Source organism: Cynocephalus volans, chromosome 10 (assembly GCF_027409185.1).
Source record: "Cynocephalus volans isolate mCynVol1 chromosome 10, mCynVol1.pri, whole genome shotgun sequence".
NCBI classification, from domain to species: Eukaryota; Metazoa; Chordata; class Mammalia; order Dermoptera; family Cynocephalidae; genus Cynocephalus; species Cynocephalus volans.
The window spans coordinates 56,391,986-56,408,214 of record NC_084469.1 but is presented as its reverse complement, the minus strand read 5'-3'; the positions used below and the strand labels follow the sequence as shown (position 1 = coordinate 56,408,214).

Sequence of the window (16,229 nt, the reverse complement as noted above, 5' to 3'; positions counted from 1 at the left end):
GGACGTGGAAGCTCTGGAGGAGGGGGGGGAGGAGGGGGGGGGAGGAGGAGGAGGAGGAGGAGGAGGAGGAGGAAGGGCAGGCAGCGGCCCTGCGGCCGGGGGAGGCAGAGGCTGCATACCAGGCTGTATCCTGTGGAGATAAGCAGAGCCCTGAAGTCATCGGAGTCCATGCTGCCTGTCTGCTTCTGCTCCGAGGACGCAGGCATAGCAGAGGAGGCCAGGCCCAGAGTAGGCAAGAGGGGCCGCCCCATGTGCACAGCGGGCAGACAGGACAGTGGCAGGGGAGAAAGAGGAGGCCCCGAGAGACCAGGTAAGGGGGAAGGTGTCCAGAGAGGCACGGGCAGGAGGCGGTAAGAGAGCCAGTGAAATGGCACACACGATGGCAGGGGTGGAATGGTGAAAGGGAGGGGGAGAAAGAAAGAAGGAGAGAGAGAGAGAAGAGCAGTTAATGCCACGGTCCACTAGGGCCCAGGGTACGCGTACCTGCCGGTCGTTCTCCACGTCGTAGCCCAGGCTGATGAGGCAGGCCTTGAACTCCTCGGGCCCCAGCGCCCCACCATGGTCCTGCCAGGGCCATCCGGAGGCAGGTGTGGAGACCAGGGAGGGGTAGTGTGGAGACCCGGCCAGTGCAGAGGTGGGAGGGGGCCAGGGCCACATGCAGAGGGCAGCGGGGGAACACATGGGGGAGGGAAACACATTGTTAGAGACGATGTGGTGGACAAGGTCATGGCCGGGGATGAGTGGAGCAGGTGTAGGTGCAAGCCCCTTTCATCCTGCCCTCTGCCTGGGTGGCCCAGAAGCAGGCAGAGGCCTCCCTCACCTTCTCTGCCCCAGAGCAGGGCAGGAGCTGAGTGGTGCAGAACTGAGGACTGTGTCCTGGGACTCGTGGGAGGGAGGGGAGCTCTCCTTGCCTTCAGGATTTGGGGTGGGTAAGAGGGGACTGCAGTATACCAGCTGGGGACATGAGGGGCTGCATGAAGGTGCAGGGCTGAGGTTGCACATTCTTACCCACAGAGGCCAGGCAGGTCACACATTGGCCCAGCAGGGTGGGCTGGGGACTGGGGCAACTTGGGTGCTCAGGGCCCATCTAAAGGGGCAGCCAGACCAAATCTGAATTTTAAAAACCCTGTGTGTGTGCGTGGGCCAGATTCATGGGCTAGGTCTCAAATCCCGGGTGTGCTGGGACTTGATCTGTTTCAGGGTCTCATGGGCAGGTTGGTGAGGATGTAGCCTCGGAGGGTGAGGCTTGGGACCCCCTAGCTCCTTGCTTCTCCTCATGTGTGAAGCTGCCCACACCATGGGTCAAGGCACTGCACCCCATTCCTGTCAGTGGCTGGGGCCCTGCCCACCCTGTGAGCAGTGGCTGATGCTCAGCAACTGGATGTGAATGAACGAACAGATGCAAAGACGGAGGAGGGCAAGATGGGTGACAGTGACAGGGGAGGGAAGACACCTAGGAAGCAGAGGGAGCTGCTCACCTTGTCGAAGTGGTTGAAGGAGGCCCGGAACTCTTGCATCTGCTCCTGGCTGATGCCCTTGGCATCACGCGTGAGGATCTGGTTCTCGACCTCGTTGATGGTGCGGGCAATGGTGGTGAGCAGCTGCTCCCAGCCCACGCGGATGTGCTGGGGAGGAGGACAGGCATGATGGTGGGCAGGTGGGGCAGCAGGGTGCTATGCTGAGCGGGGTGCTGTGGGGGTCAGGCCTGCCCTGGGGACTCTTGCCCAAGTGCTACTCTAGCCCTATGTTTTCCTGTACACCTTATCTGAATACAGGGACACAGGCTGTGGTCTCCCTGTTGCCTCTGCCAACCAGCAGGGTTTATGTCACTGTGGTGTAGCTCCCAGTGACAGACACAGCACAGGGGGCAAGGACCCAAGATACATGTGCCCGGATCCATGTGGAGACTTTTTAGAGACACACTGGTCAGTTATTAACAACTGTCCCTTTGGGGGAACAGACAAAAAACTAACTCTGGTTTGTGACATCTGAAGATTTGCATGGTGTAGATACTCTCACCATGGACAATTTCAAGTCACCAATATGACAGCGACCAGCTCGTGAATCCCTGGTACGCAGTTAGCCCTTGGTGAGCTGGTGCACTGACCGGCACATGCTAGCAGGGTTGGGGCCACGGGGATTGGAGGTGGAGGCAAATGTCACCCCTCCCTGGTCCTGGGTAAGCTTGTCCTGAAATGGGCAAGCAGAGCTAGGGAAACTGATTTTTAAAACTGGGTGAACATTTTTGTCTAGTCTTTTCAATCATTTTAAAACAGGGTAGGAAAAAAGGAGCTAGAGAACACAGCAGACATCTCTTTCCTACTGGGCAAAACTCATTTTGAACATGGAGTTTGGCCTGGGCGACCACAGGAACCGGGCCTCACCTCCATGGTGTAGTTGGTGTGCTTGTTGTCAAAGATGAGGGCCTCCTGGATGAGCTGGTGCTGCTGCTCCAGCAAGTCCAGGTTGGGCTTGTAGTCCACGATGCTCTGCTCGTACTGCTTCAGGTGGCTCAGCTGGTCCTCCAGGGTCCCATTCATCTCGATGGAGATGCGCCCAATCTCCTACAGGGAAGTGGGTACCGCAGGCAGGTTGACGTTGGTGCACCCTCCACCACCCCAGCCACCCTGAGCAGACCTCTCCTGCTGCTGGCCCACCCCCTGCCACTGGCCCCTCAAGCCTGGGGCCTTTGCCATGCATGGGTTCTCTGAATTAGAAGGCCTGCTGCTCATGACCATCCCCCTGCAGTCCTGCCACGATGGGAAGTCTATCTGTGCCAAGTGCTTCACACGCCTAATCTCACTGTACCCTTGACTTCTCTGTGAGGCCTAGGACTTTGACAGGCCCTGACTGCAGACATGAAAACTGAGGATCAAGGAAGGCAATCCAGGCTGGGCTGACTTCAGAACCTGTGGCTCCTGGCCAGGGCATCCCTTGCCCTTGGCTCCTGAGAGTTGCACATGTTGGGGAGCTGACACGGAACCTACAGGCTGACCCGCCTGGCATCTATGGCCCCCTCATGGGCTTGTTGAGTTTAAATGAGGCCGTGGCTGTCAGCCTGGTGGCTGGCATGTGGCGAGTGCTTGGTGAGTGGTGGCCAGAGTCGCTATTAGCCGCACTGCAAACCCTCCCGCAGCTGGGTCCTGAGGGTCCCTAGCAGGCATGCAGTGAGCTTGGACTGTTCTGCTCACAGCTACGCTGCAACACTCATAAAGGGCCGGCACAAAGCAGCACACAGAAGATGGCTGTTGAGGGAATGAAGCAACTGTTTCCATCACCATGTTGGAGATGAGAGAAGTGAGAATCAGGGGTTAAACTGTGCCTGAGGCTCATGATCATTAGCCCAGGGCAGAGAAGAGGCTTGAAGCCATACTCATTCAACTCCTCAACCAAGTTTCTCTGTGGGTGGCACTGCCTTTTTCATCGGTACACACACTGTCTCCACTTGCAATGGTCCAACTTAAGATTTTTTTGACTTTACAAGGGGTTTCTTGGGAGATAACCTCCTCATAAGCTGAGGAGCTGTAATCTTGCTGACCCTCCTAAGCCTGCGATGTGACTAGGGTTCCCAGCTGGCGAGAGTGGGGACCAGATCTACAAGGCCTCCAAGTCTGCTGGCCCAGGGACCACTGGCAACCTCCTCACCAAGGGGGCTCATCCAGGGCTCTTCCTCAATTTTGCCCAGAGTTTGCCTGGGTTCAGCAGAGCTGGGGGCTCTAGCACTCTCACCTCCATCTTGGTCTGAATCCAGGGCCCCACAACATTGGCCTGGCTGGCGAACTGGCGGCGGAGGTGCTCATTGGACTGCTGCTTGCTCTGCTCCTCCAGGAGGGCATGGTCCCGCTTTGGCACCAGCTGCTGCACCTGGCAGAGGTAACGCCCAACAGGAGCCGTCAGGGTGGTGGCCCCTGGGCCTGACCGGCCCACCCCAGCCCTCCTGATGGGCCCTGGCCCACCTTCTCCCACTTGGAGTTGATGATCTGGGGGGTGACGGTGGTGTAGGGGTTGCTGCCTGACAACTTGATGTGGTTGCTTTCGGCGATCCTCTGGGCCTCCTTGTGGATAGCCAGGATGGCCTCTCGCTCCCTGTCAGCATCCGGCAGGGTCGACTTGAACTGGTCATGGGCTGAGATCAGGCCCTGGTGGGAGAAGTGGGAATGAGGGGGCAGCCTGGCCCCACAGAGGTCCCCTCTGAAGGGAAGATGGATGGGTGTGTGTGTGTAAAGCAGACCTCGATCTCCTCGATGGTGTGGACGATGAACATGTCCTGGAGGTCCTCCATGGCACTCTCCATCCAGTTGTTGAAGGGGGCAGCCCGCTTAGCGTACTCCAGGTGCAGCTGGTCAATGGTTTCCAGCTGCTTCTCCGTTTTCTGGTGTACGGGGGCAGGGAGAGGGACAGGGACAGAGGAGGGAAGGCAGGTCAGTCAGTGAGCAGGAGGGGTGGAGAGGGAGGTGTCTGGGACACTGAGGGGTCAGAGAAGGCCCCTCTGAGGGGGCCAGGGGAAGCCCACAGGTCCGGAATCATTCATACACCCCTCCAGCCCCAGGGCAGCAGGGCACAGGGATCCATGGGTAGCACTATCTCTCCTCACCTCCAGGGCTTCCCTGCGACTGTGGGTCAGGGAACCGAGAGTGTCCCACTGGTCGCAGATCTTCTGACACCGGGTGTTGACATTGTGGGAGTCATAGTAATCCAGCTCACTGTGGGCCAGGCACACAGCAATGAGACCCAGCAGGGACAGGCAGGGGGTATACTGGACCCATCTGCCCCCAGGGTCCTACAGGTCCCAGGCCCTGGTATCAGGGGACAGTCAGCATTCAGGGATATCAGGAATCATCACCCCCCCACCATCCCCTGCTCTGGCCCATGGCACTCCTAGGTCACAGAAATTGGGGGGGGGGGGGATGACAGAGGAGCAGAGGTGTCCTGCTCATGTAATTCATCACCCACTCTGCCACTGCAAGCTAACCTGGGGGGGGGTCCTTAGAGTGTGGCCCTTTAACCAGGCCTGGTATCTACAGCGCTTTTTTTTTTTTTTTTTTTTTTTTTTTAAAAGATGACCAGTAAGGGGATCTTAACCCTTGACTTGGTGTTATCAGCACCATACTCTCCCAAGTGAGCCATGGGCCAGCCCTACAGTACTTTTTAAAAGAATGCCTAGCAGAGTGCAGTGGTTAAAAGGGTTCTGTGAGTAAAAAAAAAAAAAGGATGGGCTCTGAAGCCAAATCCCCAAGGTTTGGATTCTTGGTCTATTATTTTTCACTTGTGTGACCCTGGCCAAGTACATTCCCTATTCTGGATACCTCAGTTTTCTCATCTGTGAAATGAGAATGGGGTTATTGTGAGGATGCAGTTAATCAATACATGTAAAGTACTTAAGCAGCCCTTCCCACCTACCTAAAAGTAGCAAATAGTTACTTACTAAAAGTTTTATTTTATATTAGTGGGCTTTTTAAAAAAAAAAAAAAAAAAAATATATATATATATATATATATATAACTAGCCTGCAATCTCATTCTAAGCAATCAATCATATATGAGGGTGCTAAAAAACTTTGTGAAAAAACAGAATTAAAAGATAATATAAATCTTTCCATGAACTTTTTGAAAACCCCCTGTATTTAAGAAAAGAAGTTGATTTGAAAAGGCAAATAAATAGTGGTATAGGTATTATTATTTCAATGACCATAGCCCGGGAAACACTGGGCCAACACAGTCATTGCTGGACTCCAGCCCCCAACCATACTCCCTGTCCCTCCACCCCCTTCTATCAGCAGCCCCAGGACTCCTGCCCTCCCAGGTCCAGACACTCAGACACTCTCAGCAGCAGGCTCCCAGGGAGTCCTACTCTGGGGCCTGGTGAGGGGTAGGGGCAGGGAACAACTCTGGGGGAGGAACAGGTGAGCCAGCCACAGATAGGCAGGTAGGATACAGGGGCCAGAGCAGAGCAGGCAAGGGCTAGGACCTTGCTCCATAGCGGGACCAGGCAGCCTGGGTTCTATTCCTGTCTCAACATGCCCTAGCTGTGTGACTTTGGGCAAGCACCTTGGCCTCTCTGTACACTGGGTCCCCCTCTGTAACACGGGGCTGCTGGGGGATTAAATGAGCCAGTCTGTACGGAGCACTGAGTGCTCTGTGACTTTTTGCTGTCGCCATCCATCAGCACTTGGCAGGGCTGCCACCAAGCTCATCCTGGACAGCCTGCGGCCCTTTCTGATTCATCCCTGGGCAAATGGACAGCACCCAAGCAGCCCTCCCTTTCTCTCCTCCGGGGCTGCTGTCCAGAAAGTTGCTTCAGGGACCGCCGGTTCCCCAGCTCAGGGTAATGGGTTTCACATGGCTGTTACCCCGTGCCTGAGAAGTAGGCTGGCCTAGAATTTATTCCAAGTCTGTTTCCTACCAGCTTCCAGGGGCTCCCCAAGTCAACTGGGGAGCCTGCCCATGTACCACCCCCTACAACCCGAGGGTGGCTGCATCCGTGGCCTTGTTTTCCTTGGCCTGGACATGCTGGCTGCAGGATCCCTAGGGGCGCTCCAACTGTGCCAGATAGGGATGGTGTGGTTCCCAGCACTATGGGGGCCCCACAGTACTTCTGCCTCTGGGTGAGCAAGTGGGGAACCCCCAAAGCAGTTGAGCAACGGAAAGGAGAGAGCCAGGGATGAAATCAGCCCTGCCCAGTATGAGGCTCCACTGGGCATCATAGCTGGGCCCCAGTCTTGGAGGAGCAAGCAGAAATTTGGGGATGACTGTGGCTGTGGGGATGTCTATGGAAAGGGCAGGTCCAGCCAAGGATCCTATTTTTGAGCAGACAGCTATTTTGGGAGCCCTGCCACCTCTCCAGGGCCTGCAGATTTTCCATGAAGTAATGGCCTGGGCCTCCCACTCCCTGGGCCCTCCCTGCTGCTGGCCCTGAGCTGGTGGTATAAGGCCCCCATTCTCTGGCTCCGGAGGCTCAGTGTACTAATTGTGTACACAAGTTTATCTGACTAGGGTGGGGTAGGGAGGGAAAGAACTCGGCTGCCTGGACGCTCTTACAATAAGTGTATTCTGAGCAAGAGAGAGGGAAGGGGCCAGGCAGAACAATGGGCTCACTGTGTAGCCCGGCTCCCTCAGCGGGGAGTGGCTGGGAGCAGGAGAAGCTGGGTGGCACAGCCCATCAGGGGCCAGGGGCCCTACTTGGTGTGGCAGACAGGGGAGGTGGAGCCCAGGGACCCCTAAATCCTGAGGAATCAGGATAAGGGGCCAGAGACCTCCCCTCTGTCGGGGAATCTAGATCCCTTATGTTTCTCATCCAGGGTTGAGACAGGAAGGGCAAAAGGCATCATCTCGTAAGGCCCTTCCCTAGTATCTGAAAGGAGGTGAAGGTGGAGGGCTGCGGGACCCCACTCCAGGCCTTGAGGCAGGCTGGGCCTTGGGATACTGCTGCCATGGCTCTGGGCAGGCTGTTGGAGGGGAGCAGGTGACAGGACGCCATGAGCCCACACGTACTTGAGCTCCTGGGCAATAGCCGCAATCTGCTCCACACGGTCTTGGTGTGCAGCCAGGTCACTCTCGAAGGCTTCGTGCTTGCGGATGAGGGCTTTGATGTCGGACAAGGTGGCCGTCTCATAGTCGCGGTGCTTCAGCATGGCTTCCTTCCCTGGGGTGGGGGCAGAGAAGCACTTAGACAACAGCACGGAGGCTATGGGGCTGGAGTCGAGAGGGGCTGTCCAAGCAGAGGCAGGGAAGCAGGGAGATGGGAACTCCACATCCTTCCTTGTTGAGGATGATGACATGAAAGCTAGAAACTTCCAGAACCTTCCTTCTTGTCCTCCAGGGATCTCCAAGCCCAACTATGTCCTAAACAAACCTGGAAGATGGTTGGTGGGCCTCAGACAGATATCTCAACTCAACCCATGTGTTCTAAACTTAGTGCCGTTTATTGGTAGCAGATGACAGGAATCAAACTGTGGTACCACGGCCAGAAAGTTAGATACCCACTTTTGGAGGGTTGTGAGCTGGAGAAGCATGTGGGGCTGCAGCTCATGCCCCAGTAGGGTCAAAGAAGGGGATGTGCTGGAGTAAAGGTTCTTCCAGGAGTTGACCTCTGTACCTGCACCTGGCTCTTTGGAGCTAGGTTTCCCTGGGTAGTGGCTCTGTCCCACATCTACATGCCCCATACTGTTCTAAAGCTTCCTATGTGCACTGGGGCAAGGCCCATCACCAGGCCCTTTGAAGGAAGGGAGGAAGACTGTTATTAGTCCTGGAGCCTGCTAATTATATACCCCAGAACAAAAGTTAAAGTAAGTCCTGCAAGCAAGCTAAGGTATTGCAGAGAACTAAGGGGAAAATGCCAACCTCCGGAAGGTGGCTAGGACCACCAGCTCCTAAAGGGGCCTGCTTCAGGTAAGCTACCTTGGGCTTCCTTTGCAGTGGCAGCTCAGAGACCCCCTCAGCTCTGTCCCAGAGCATCTGACAGGCAGCTGCCTGCTCGGCAAATGGACTAGGAGCTTTCTGGGCCTGTTCCTTTATCTGTGAAATGGGGCCAACACTAGCAACTAGGTTTCTTGGCGCTGTTCTCAAGTTTCGGTGAGTTGATATTTGAGAATGGTGAGCACAGAACCAGTACTATCCTCATCTCAGTCACTCCCAGTCTCATCTGTCCAGCAACTACAGCCACCCCCTAGGATCGGTCCTAGAACTGGCACACAAAAGGTGGGAAGCCTGGGATGCTCTGACTCCATTCGCCCTACCGTCCAAGGCCTGGGGCAGGAGGCTTAACCACAAAGGCTAGCTTGCAATTCCCTTCTCCAAATTGCTTTCTCCCACGGTGGGAACCAAAAATAGCAGGTTAGCACTCTCTCTGCCTCAGCAGAGTTTCAGTGAGGAAGCTGGCAAGGGGTACACTAAGAGGAACTGGAGGGGTGGATTGTGGCCACAGCTGCCTTGGATTGAGTCCAAGGGGCAGCTGGAAAAGGGATGAGGGGGCTCGTTGGTTTCTGGTTTTATCCCCAGGAAACCCAAGTCCCACTGAGAACCCAAGTCCCATGGACCCTCACCCCTGCAGGCTATGGCGATGGTGTGGGGAACAGAGTGAATGGTGCCTCAGGCCGACCCTCAGAGCCCACCTGCACTCAGGGCTGAAGAGGCTGCCAAACTGGATTCCAGGGGTGTAGATGGGCTGGGTGGCCAGCCAGTCCTCCAGTTTTGCATAATTTGTTTCTGAGGACGGAAGCCTTGGGAATGAGCGTGGGCAGGTCTGCCTGGGGGCTCTGGGCTGACGTGAGGGGCAGGGCTAGATGCCAAAGTGCCTGCAGGTGAGGTGGACACCCAGCCAGGTAGTGGTGGGCCAGGCGTGTGTGGAGGCTGCTGAGACAGTCTGGCCCTGGCCCAAGACTGAGCTGACTTCTAAATGCTGTCAGGTGAAGGCCAGCCCTGAGTTCATTCCCAGGAAAGGAGCACTGGTGGGCCATCACACCCACAGCCTGGGACAGAAGAGCTGATAACGCAGACTGACAGGCCCCCACGAGGGAGATCCACAGGGACGACACCCAGAGCCTCCATGGAGGGATGGAGATGCAGCACATGAACAATGACAGCAGGGGACATTTCAGTCTGAGCATGGGACAGGAGTGCTATAAAATCCACTTATGTGCCCAAAGGCCCACTGACGAGAGAAATGCAAAAATTTGCTGGCCTAAGAGCTCCTGCGCAGGGACCTCACCTACCTGGGATAATACCAGGGCCAAGCACAGGGAAGAGGCTCAAGAAATGTTTGCTGAGTGAATAAACAAATGAACTAAACACCAGCCTCCCGCAAGATGGCATCATGGCCAACACCCCCTCCTTACGTAGGCACCATTTCTACAAGGCATGAGGGAGGTGCCCTAGCCTCACTCTTTCTGCCTCACCTTCTGTTTTCTCCTCCTCTGCATTCTTCCCCTGGCAGAGGAGGGATTAGGGTTCTGCTCTGGATCTGGCAGCTGCTGCTGGAGAACAGCCGGGCTGAGCTAATGAGAGGAGGGCAGGAGATGGGCTGCAGCCAGGGATACAGGGCGAGGCGGGCACAGGTCTGGGGACCATGCAGAGTTGCATGCTCAAATGCTGGCTGCAACAGGGAGGGCTCCCCACGGGTGCCTCTGGGTAGGGGTCTCAGCATCTGGTCAGAGTTGGGGCTGTCTGCCCAAAAGTGGCTCAGTGAGGCTCTCATGAGGAGCTGCAGGGGTGGGAAGGACAAGAAACTACACTGAGCAACGACACAAGGAAGCTTGAGTCAGCTGGTCAGAGTCGTGAAAGGAGGGCCAAGAGATGGTGTGGAAGGGGGCAGCCAGAATCAGGAGGGAGGGAGGCCAATGGATGGCTCTTCCAGCTTTCCCAGGCACTGGCACTTTTCTGAAGGCTTTCAGGCCTCTGGGATCTGGAATCTCAACCCTGGTGTAGGTCCCGACCAAGGGCCAGGGACATGATGGAATTCTACACCCTAAGCCAAAGGGACAGACAGCTGCAGGGCTACTGAGACATGGGAGGCAACACTGCTCTTTTAGGAGAAGTCATCTGCACGGGGTGCTATGCCCCTTGGAAGGTGGCTCTGGGCTGGGGTGGGAGGTGGGAAGGAGCCCCAAGGTGGCCCACCTGCAGGGTAGGCGGCTGGCAGCCCTGGAGTATTGTCTGCAGGCGAGGCCACAAAGCCAGGAGGTGGCTCCCTGGCTCTAACTTTAACAAATGTGCTGGTGAACACTGACTGAGCAGCACAGGCTCTTCAGTGTGAAGTCCATGGTCACAAAGGGTGTGGAAGAGGGAAGGCAGGCTGAACAAAGGGTGCCAGGATGAGAGAGCTATGCCTCCCACACCAGCCGTGGATCAGGAGGGAAACTGTCCTCAGGGAAGACATGTCAGAGAGGACAGGCACAGGGTCACTTCCCTAAAGAACTGGATGGGGCTTGGCTGTGTTCCTGGATGACTGAACTTTGTTACCCAGGAAGGGGCCCACCTATAAGTAATCTCTGAGGCAAGAGCATACTGGACAATAGGAGGACCTGGCCCATAACTGTTCCTTGCTGCCTGAGGCTGGATGAACCCAAAGCAGCATTTCTGACATATATGTCCCGAGCAGCAGGAAAGAGAGCCTGATAAACAGACCTGGTGCGGGAGGGGCTCTGTGTGTGCACATGCACGTGCATATGTCTGAGAGACAGAAAAGGAGTGAGGGCGCTGGGAGGACCATACCGTCGGTCCAGGCCTCATGGATGGAGGCCTTCTGCCGGAACTTCTCGGCCAGGTGGTCGAGCCGCTCCAGCCTGCGGATCTCGTTCAGCAGCCACTCCTCATAGCCCTTCTCAGCCTGCTCTAGGTGCTGCCAGCCGTTGTTGATGTCCTGTAGGGCCAAGAGAGGGCAAGGCTATCAATGCAGAGTGGGGACAGCCAGCAGGGGGATGCCTCCCTGAGGGATGCTGATAGAAAGTCAGCAGAAGTGGGCTGGGGTCACATCTATCCCCGGCTTGGCCATATCTATGTGCCTAGATGGGGCCCAGCATACGGCAGGTGCAATCAATTCTTCTGGATTAAATGAATGAATGTATGAAAGAATGAATGAATAAATGTATGTCATGGATGAGGTTATGGGAGCCAGAAGGTAATTGTCCGGGGCATATTATATCCTCCCCTGATAAAGGACCTCAGTACTTGGTGAACCTGGAGTCATGGCAGACTGGGGGTCCAAATTCAAACAATTCCACACAAACCGTAGTTTGGGGGTGGTTATAAAACTCTGTGTATAAAACATGGGAGTAATGGGTGAGCAGTGGGGAGTGTGGTAAAGTGTAAACTGTACCCCTCACCCCAAAGGCTGTGTGTTCTGGTTAAGAAAGACTGAACCGGCCAAACAACGAGCCTGCCTCTGCTCCCTACAGCCGCTCTTGCATTCAGCAGCCCACACGCCCCCTGGCCGCCCTTGGCCCAGAGCCCAGCGCTCACCGAGACCATCTTGCCCTCAGAGGGCATGAAGGCGGGCCGGTTGCTGAGGCGCAGCTTGGTCTGCAGTGTGTTGAAGTTGATCTCCAGCTGGCACTTCTCCTGCACCTTGGGTGGCTTGTGGACACGCCGGTAGTCACGGAAGTCCTCCAGCTTCTGCTGCATCTCCTGGATGGTCTTCTGGGGCACGCGGTCCTCCAGCCAAGGGATAGTGCGCCGGATCCACTCCAGGAGCTGTGGGTCCGCAGAAGCCATGGGGGCTCTGCAGGGGCCCTCAGAGCACTGACAGGCTGCCCCCAGCTTATAGGCACATGGGATCTGGATCTTCAAGAGCTCCATCCTGGAGGTTATCCCTGCTCCCCAGACCAACTTCTCCATGATTCCTGCTGGGACCCCAGAGCCTGGAATTCTGGGAATGTGTGCCCACTCTGAACCACTGTGCAATTCTCTGGCTACTTCGTTTGTGCCTTTACTCTTAGTCTTTCTTTCCCTCAAACCTAAGTGGAGGACCCTCAACTCCAGTGCCCCTCCTCAGAAGGCCCCACATCATGCACTATCATGGGACCTGTCACCAACACCCTCACTGCTTCGTGGTTCAGTGCCTCAAGGGCAGGGGCTGGCAAGCAAGGCTGGCTTGTTCTGTGGTGGCCAGTGCATGCACAGGGCCTGGGATATAAAAAATTAGAATATAAAATTGAAAAAAAAGTAATGTATTTTGTGAGCTACTTAGATCTTTGATGGAGTGAGGAAGGGTACAAACAGGCAAAACAAACTGGACATTCTAAAACAGTTCTACTAGAGGGTTGTGCTGATAACACCAAGGTCAAAGGTTTAGATCCCCTTACTGGCCAGACACCAAAAAAAACCCAAAAAACAAAAAACAAACAAACAAACAAAAACCAGAAGAAAAAGTTAAACAGTTCTAGTAGAATAGAATTGGTTATTTTCCAGCATGGACATGCTCGGAGAAGTGGTTCCCAAATGCCAACCTCTGGCAAAGTGAGAAAGCCAAGCACAAAGGAATCCACATGAGTACACATCCTGATGCATAATGCTGACTGCCCTTCTTGGCAACAGCTGGGGTTCTAAGAACACAACATTTTTACTTTGTCTTGGGGTTACAAATGATGGTGGTAACATATGGTAGCTTTTTCATTTTAAGTCTCTTTAACTTGGCAAAATAAGAAGTTGGCTACCCTAAGCTGGCTGTCAAATACTTTTTCAAATTTTCCTGGTCCATAAAATCTGAAAGTCTGGGAACCACTAGTTCTAGAAGAGCAGTCAAATTACTGCTCTTTGGGAGCTTAAATTGTTTTGCTTGGTGGGGGACGGTGGCTGGCCAGTCCGGGAATCCAAACCTTTGACATTGGTGTTATCGACACTACTACGTTCCAACCAACTGAGCTACCTGGCCAGCCTGTTTTTGTTTTTTAAATGTGGAAATTTTTAAAATAAAGAAGAGAATCCAGAAGAGATGTACTAACCACCCACATTCCCAACTGAGGTGCCAGGTTCAGGATCTGGGGTGGGGCTGCCTGGGTTTGAACCCCTGTTCTCTGTCCACTGGGCGTGTGACACTGGGCACATGCCTGACCTTCTCGGGGCCTAAGACTACCCATCTGGAAAAGAGGTAATATGAGCTCCCTCCTCACAGGGCTGTTGTGGAGACCGAGCAGATCCTGCTACTGAAGAGCTTGCACAGGACCTGCCATGACAAACTTCAGCCTCACCCACCATCTTATCAGTTTTCAGTTCCCTCTTCATCTTACTGAATTAGTCCCTTCATGGAAACAAGGCATGGGAACAGGGATTTTAAAAAAGGCTCACCAGGTGATTCTAAAGCAAGGAGGTGTTCAGGAAACTCTGTCCTTGAGCATCACTGTAGGAGCCCAAGCTCAGGACCCCAGGAGCCAGCTGGCATGGTGACCACAGATCTGACCCTTAGCCTTGTGAAACCAAACCAAAGGTCACATGCTGGCTTGGTCAGACTCCATGGTCTTTAACCTTATAACCTTTTCTAGGTCTTGCTGCCACACCTGCTTTCCCCTTTCAAGTGTCACAATGATGTCTGGCCAAGGCTAACAAGAGGTGACCCCATCTTTCAGCTCTGGCAGGGCCACCAGGGGTGGGGTGAGTGGCACACTTACGTCACTGGCCAGCTTCTCGTAATCTTCCATCAGGTGTTCATTCTCCTGGTTGACAGCCAGCACTTTACAGATACGGTTGGCGGCAGTCTCAGCCTGGGTGGGGAACACACACAGTCAGGGCTGCCTGGGGGCTGGTGGCCCTCCCTCCTGACAGGCCTGTCCCTTGAAAGCAGCTCTTCCACGGCCCACAGACAGCTCCCCGAGGAGAGGAAGCACAGCTCCAGCGACACGGCACGCTGAGCAGCCGTGTTCTGCCAGGCCTCATTAGCATCCTTGCAGCTTACTGCAAAACGTACCCAGCTCAGACAGCTGGACCCCTGGCTCTCTCGGTCCAGACCCTGGAGGCACTGAGAAAGGCTGGGGAATCCTCCCACTGCTAACATGCCCTCTAGTACCCCACAAAGAGAGGGGCTGGGTAAACCTGGGGGGGGGGGCGGTGGTCTGCATTAGGCCTAAGACCTGGAAGGAGTCTCCCTTTTGGTGGTAAGTCAGGCTGGAAGGAGGCCAAGACCCAGAGAACTGGGGAAGCAGCAGAGGTGGAGGGGATGCCCCAGAGGAGCCTGGTGGACACGATCAGCCCCTTCCTTTCTCCTCCCCTAGGAGGTGGGTGGGAAAGGAACTCATATGGGCAGAAGTCACAATCCACAGGGCCAAAGGGAGCCAAGGCTGTGGAGAACAGGGAGTGGTGGAGACAGCATACTAGTCCCTGGCCCACAACTACAGGAGACTGTCCTGCCTTGTCCTGCTGGGGGAAAGCGTAAGGTGTGTAGGAGGAAGAGGAGGGAAGGGTGCCAAACGGGTAGAGGACAGACCAGGTACCTTTCAGGAAGCACAGAAAGGGTCCAAGAGGAGGAGTTGAAACGGCAACAGAACAGGAACAGAAATAGTGAGGAGGGTCTACAGAGTGATGGGGAAGGAAAACAGAAAGGCTTGGGAGATGGCCCCAGACCTGGCTCTCTGCAGGCTCCGATGCCCAGCCTCTTCCACCCACACTGCATCTAGGCCTGGTGTGGAAAAGGGTGGGGACCAGACAAGGTTTGTGAGTGGGAATATACACACACACACACACACACACACCTGCATCATGCTCTGGAAGACACAAGGGCCCTAGGCAGAGTTCCTTAAAGATGAGGTTCACAAGGCTCCTCAACCAATAAACACCAGCCCCAAATAAGTGCAGAAAGCATAGCCAAGGTCGCGCAGCTTGTTGGGGAGTCAGTGAGGTTAGTCCCTGCCCACTAACTTGGCAGAGACAACTGGCACCCCAATCTCAAACCCACTCTGCTGCCACAGGGCTGCCGGTCAGCAGTTTTGTTTCACTGCTGAAATTCCAGCACCCAGCTCAGCGCTTAACACATTTTAGGTACTCAGCATTGAAAAGCAAATGAGTGATTAAAGGAACAAGGATTGGCCAGCCCGTGGCTCACTTGGGAGAGTGCGGTGCTGATAACACCAAGGCCACGGGTTCGGATCCCTACATATTGATGGCTGGTTAGCTCACTTGGGAGAGCGTGGTGCTGACAACATCAAGTCAAGGGTTAAGATCCCCCTACCGGTCATCTTTTTAAAAAATAGATAAATAAAGGAACAAGGACTGAATACTTTAGCAACCAGAAATAAATTATCAGGAGAAAATGATCATACTTAGTGCTATGTCTACGGTTTGCCCCGCATTTATAAAATGAAACAAACCCCAAAAAGTGTTCTTTTAAGAGATTGGATTGAGTCTGGGGAAATGACAGCAGCAATAATAAAAAGCATCATAAGGCTATCCCAAGAAGTAAACTAAACAAAGGTTAGGGGAAGCTGGAGGAGGCTGAATCCAGCACTTTCCTTCGTGAAGGGGCCAGATGCCTAACAGCCTGGCCCTTCTTTTCTCTCACAAGAGTGGCCGGCTATCTGGGTCCAGCCACCTCAAAACCCTGCAAATTCTTTGGCCTGCGCTTTCCTGCCGGTACCCACTCCCACAAATCTCTCAGGGCCTCCCCTTGGGCACCACACCCAAGTGCTCTAAGCACAGGGGGCAGCTCTGGTAGATGAAAAACCAATCAGCGAGGGCAATGTGGAGAGCAGAGGCTGGCCCGGGGCCCATGGGGAACGTCAAAGGCAAACGTGCGGTAAGTCGGGTTGG

At 54.7% G+C, this 16,229-nt stretch overlaps 1 protein-coding gene across 9 annotated transcripts in view; it reads right to left on the bottom strand.

Moving 5' to 3' along the window:
• The window catches only part of ACTN4 (actinin alpha 4), a 74,019-nt gene that overhangs the window by 2,085 nt on the left and 55,705 nt on the right, over positions 1 to 16,229 (bottom strand). For 3 of the 9 annotated variants that reach the window (XM_063112806.1, XM_063112807.1, XM_063112811.1), the window contains 11 exons: positions 14,099 to 14,191; positions 11,955 to 12,185; positions 11,208 to 11,355; positions 7,491 to 7,641; positions 4,595 to 4,703; positions 4,232 to 4,372; positions 3,957 to 4,139; positions 3,730 to 3,864; positions 2,385 to 2,564; positions 1,479 to 1,625; positions 484 to 564 (listed from right to left, as the gene is read on the bottom strand). In XM_063112806.1, coding sequence (XP_062968876.1) covers positions 484 to 564; positions 1,479 to 1,625; positions 2,385 to 2,564; positions 3,730 to 3,864; positions 3,957 to 4,139; positions 4,232 to 4,372; positions 4,595 to 4,703; positions 7,491 to 7,641; positions 11,208 to 11,355; positions 11,955 to 12,185; positions 14,099 to 14,191 — 1,599 coding nt within the window. The other 6 variants (XM_063112808.1, XM_063112809.1, XM_063112810.1 and 3 more) reach the window with 4 other exon arrangements.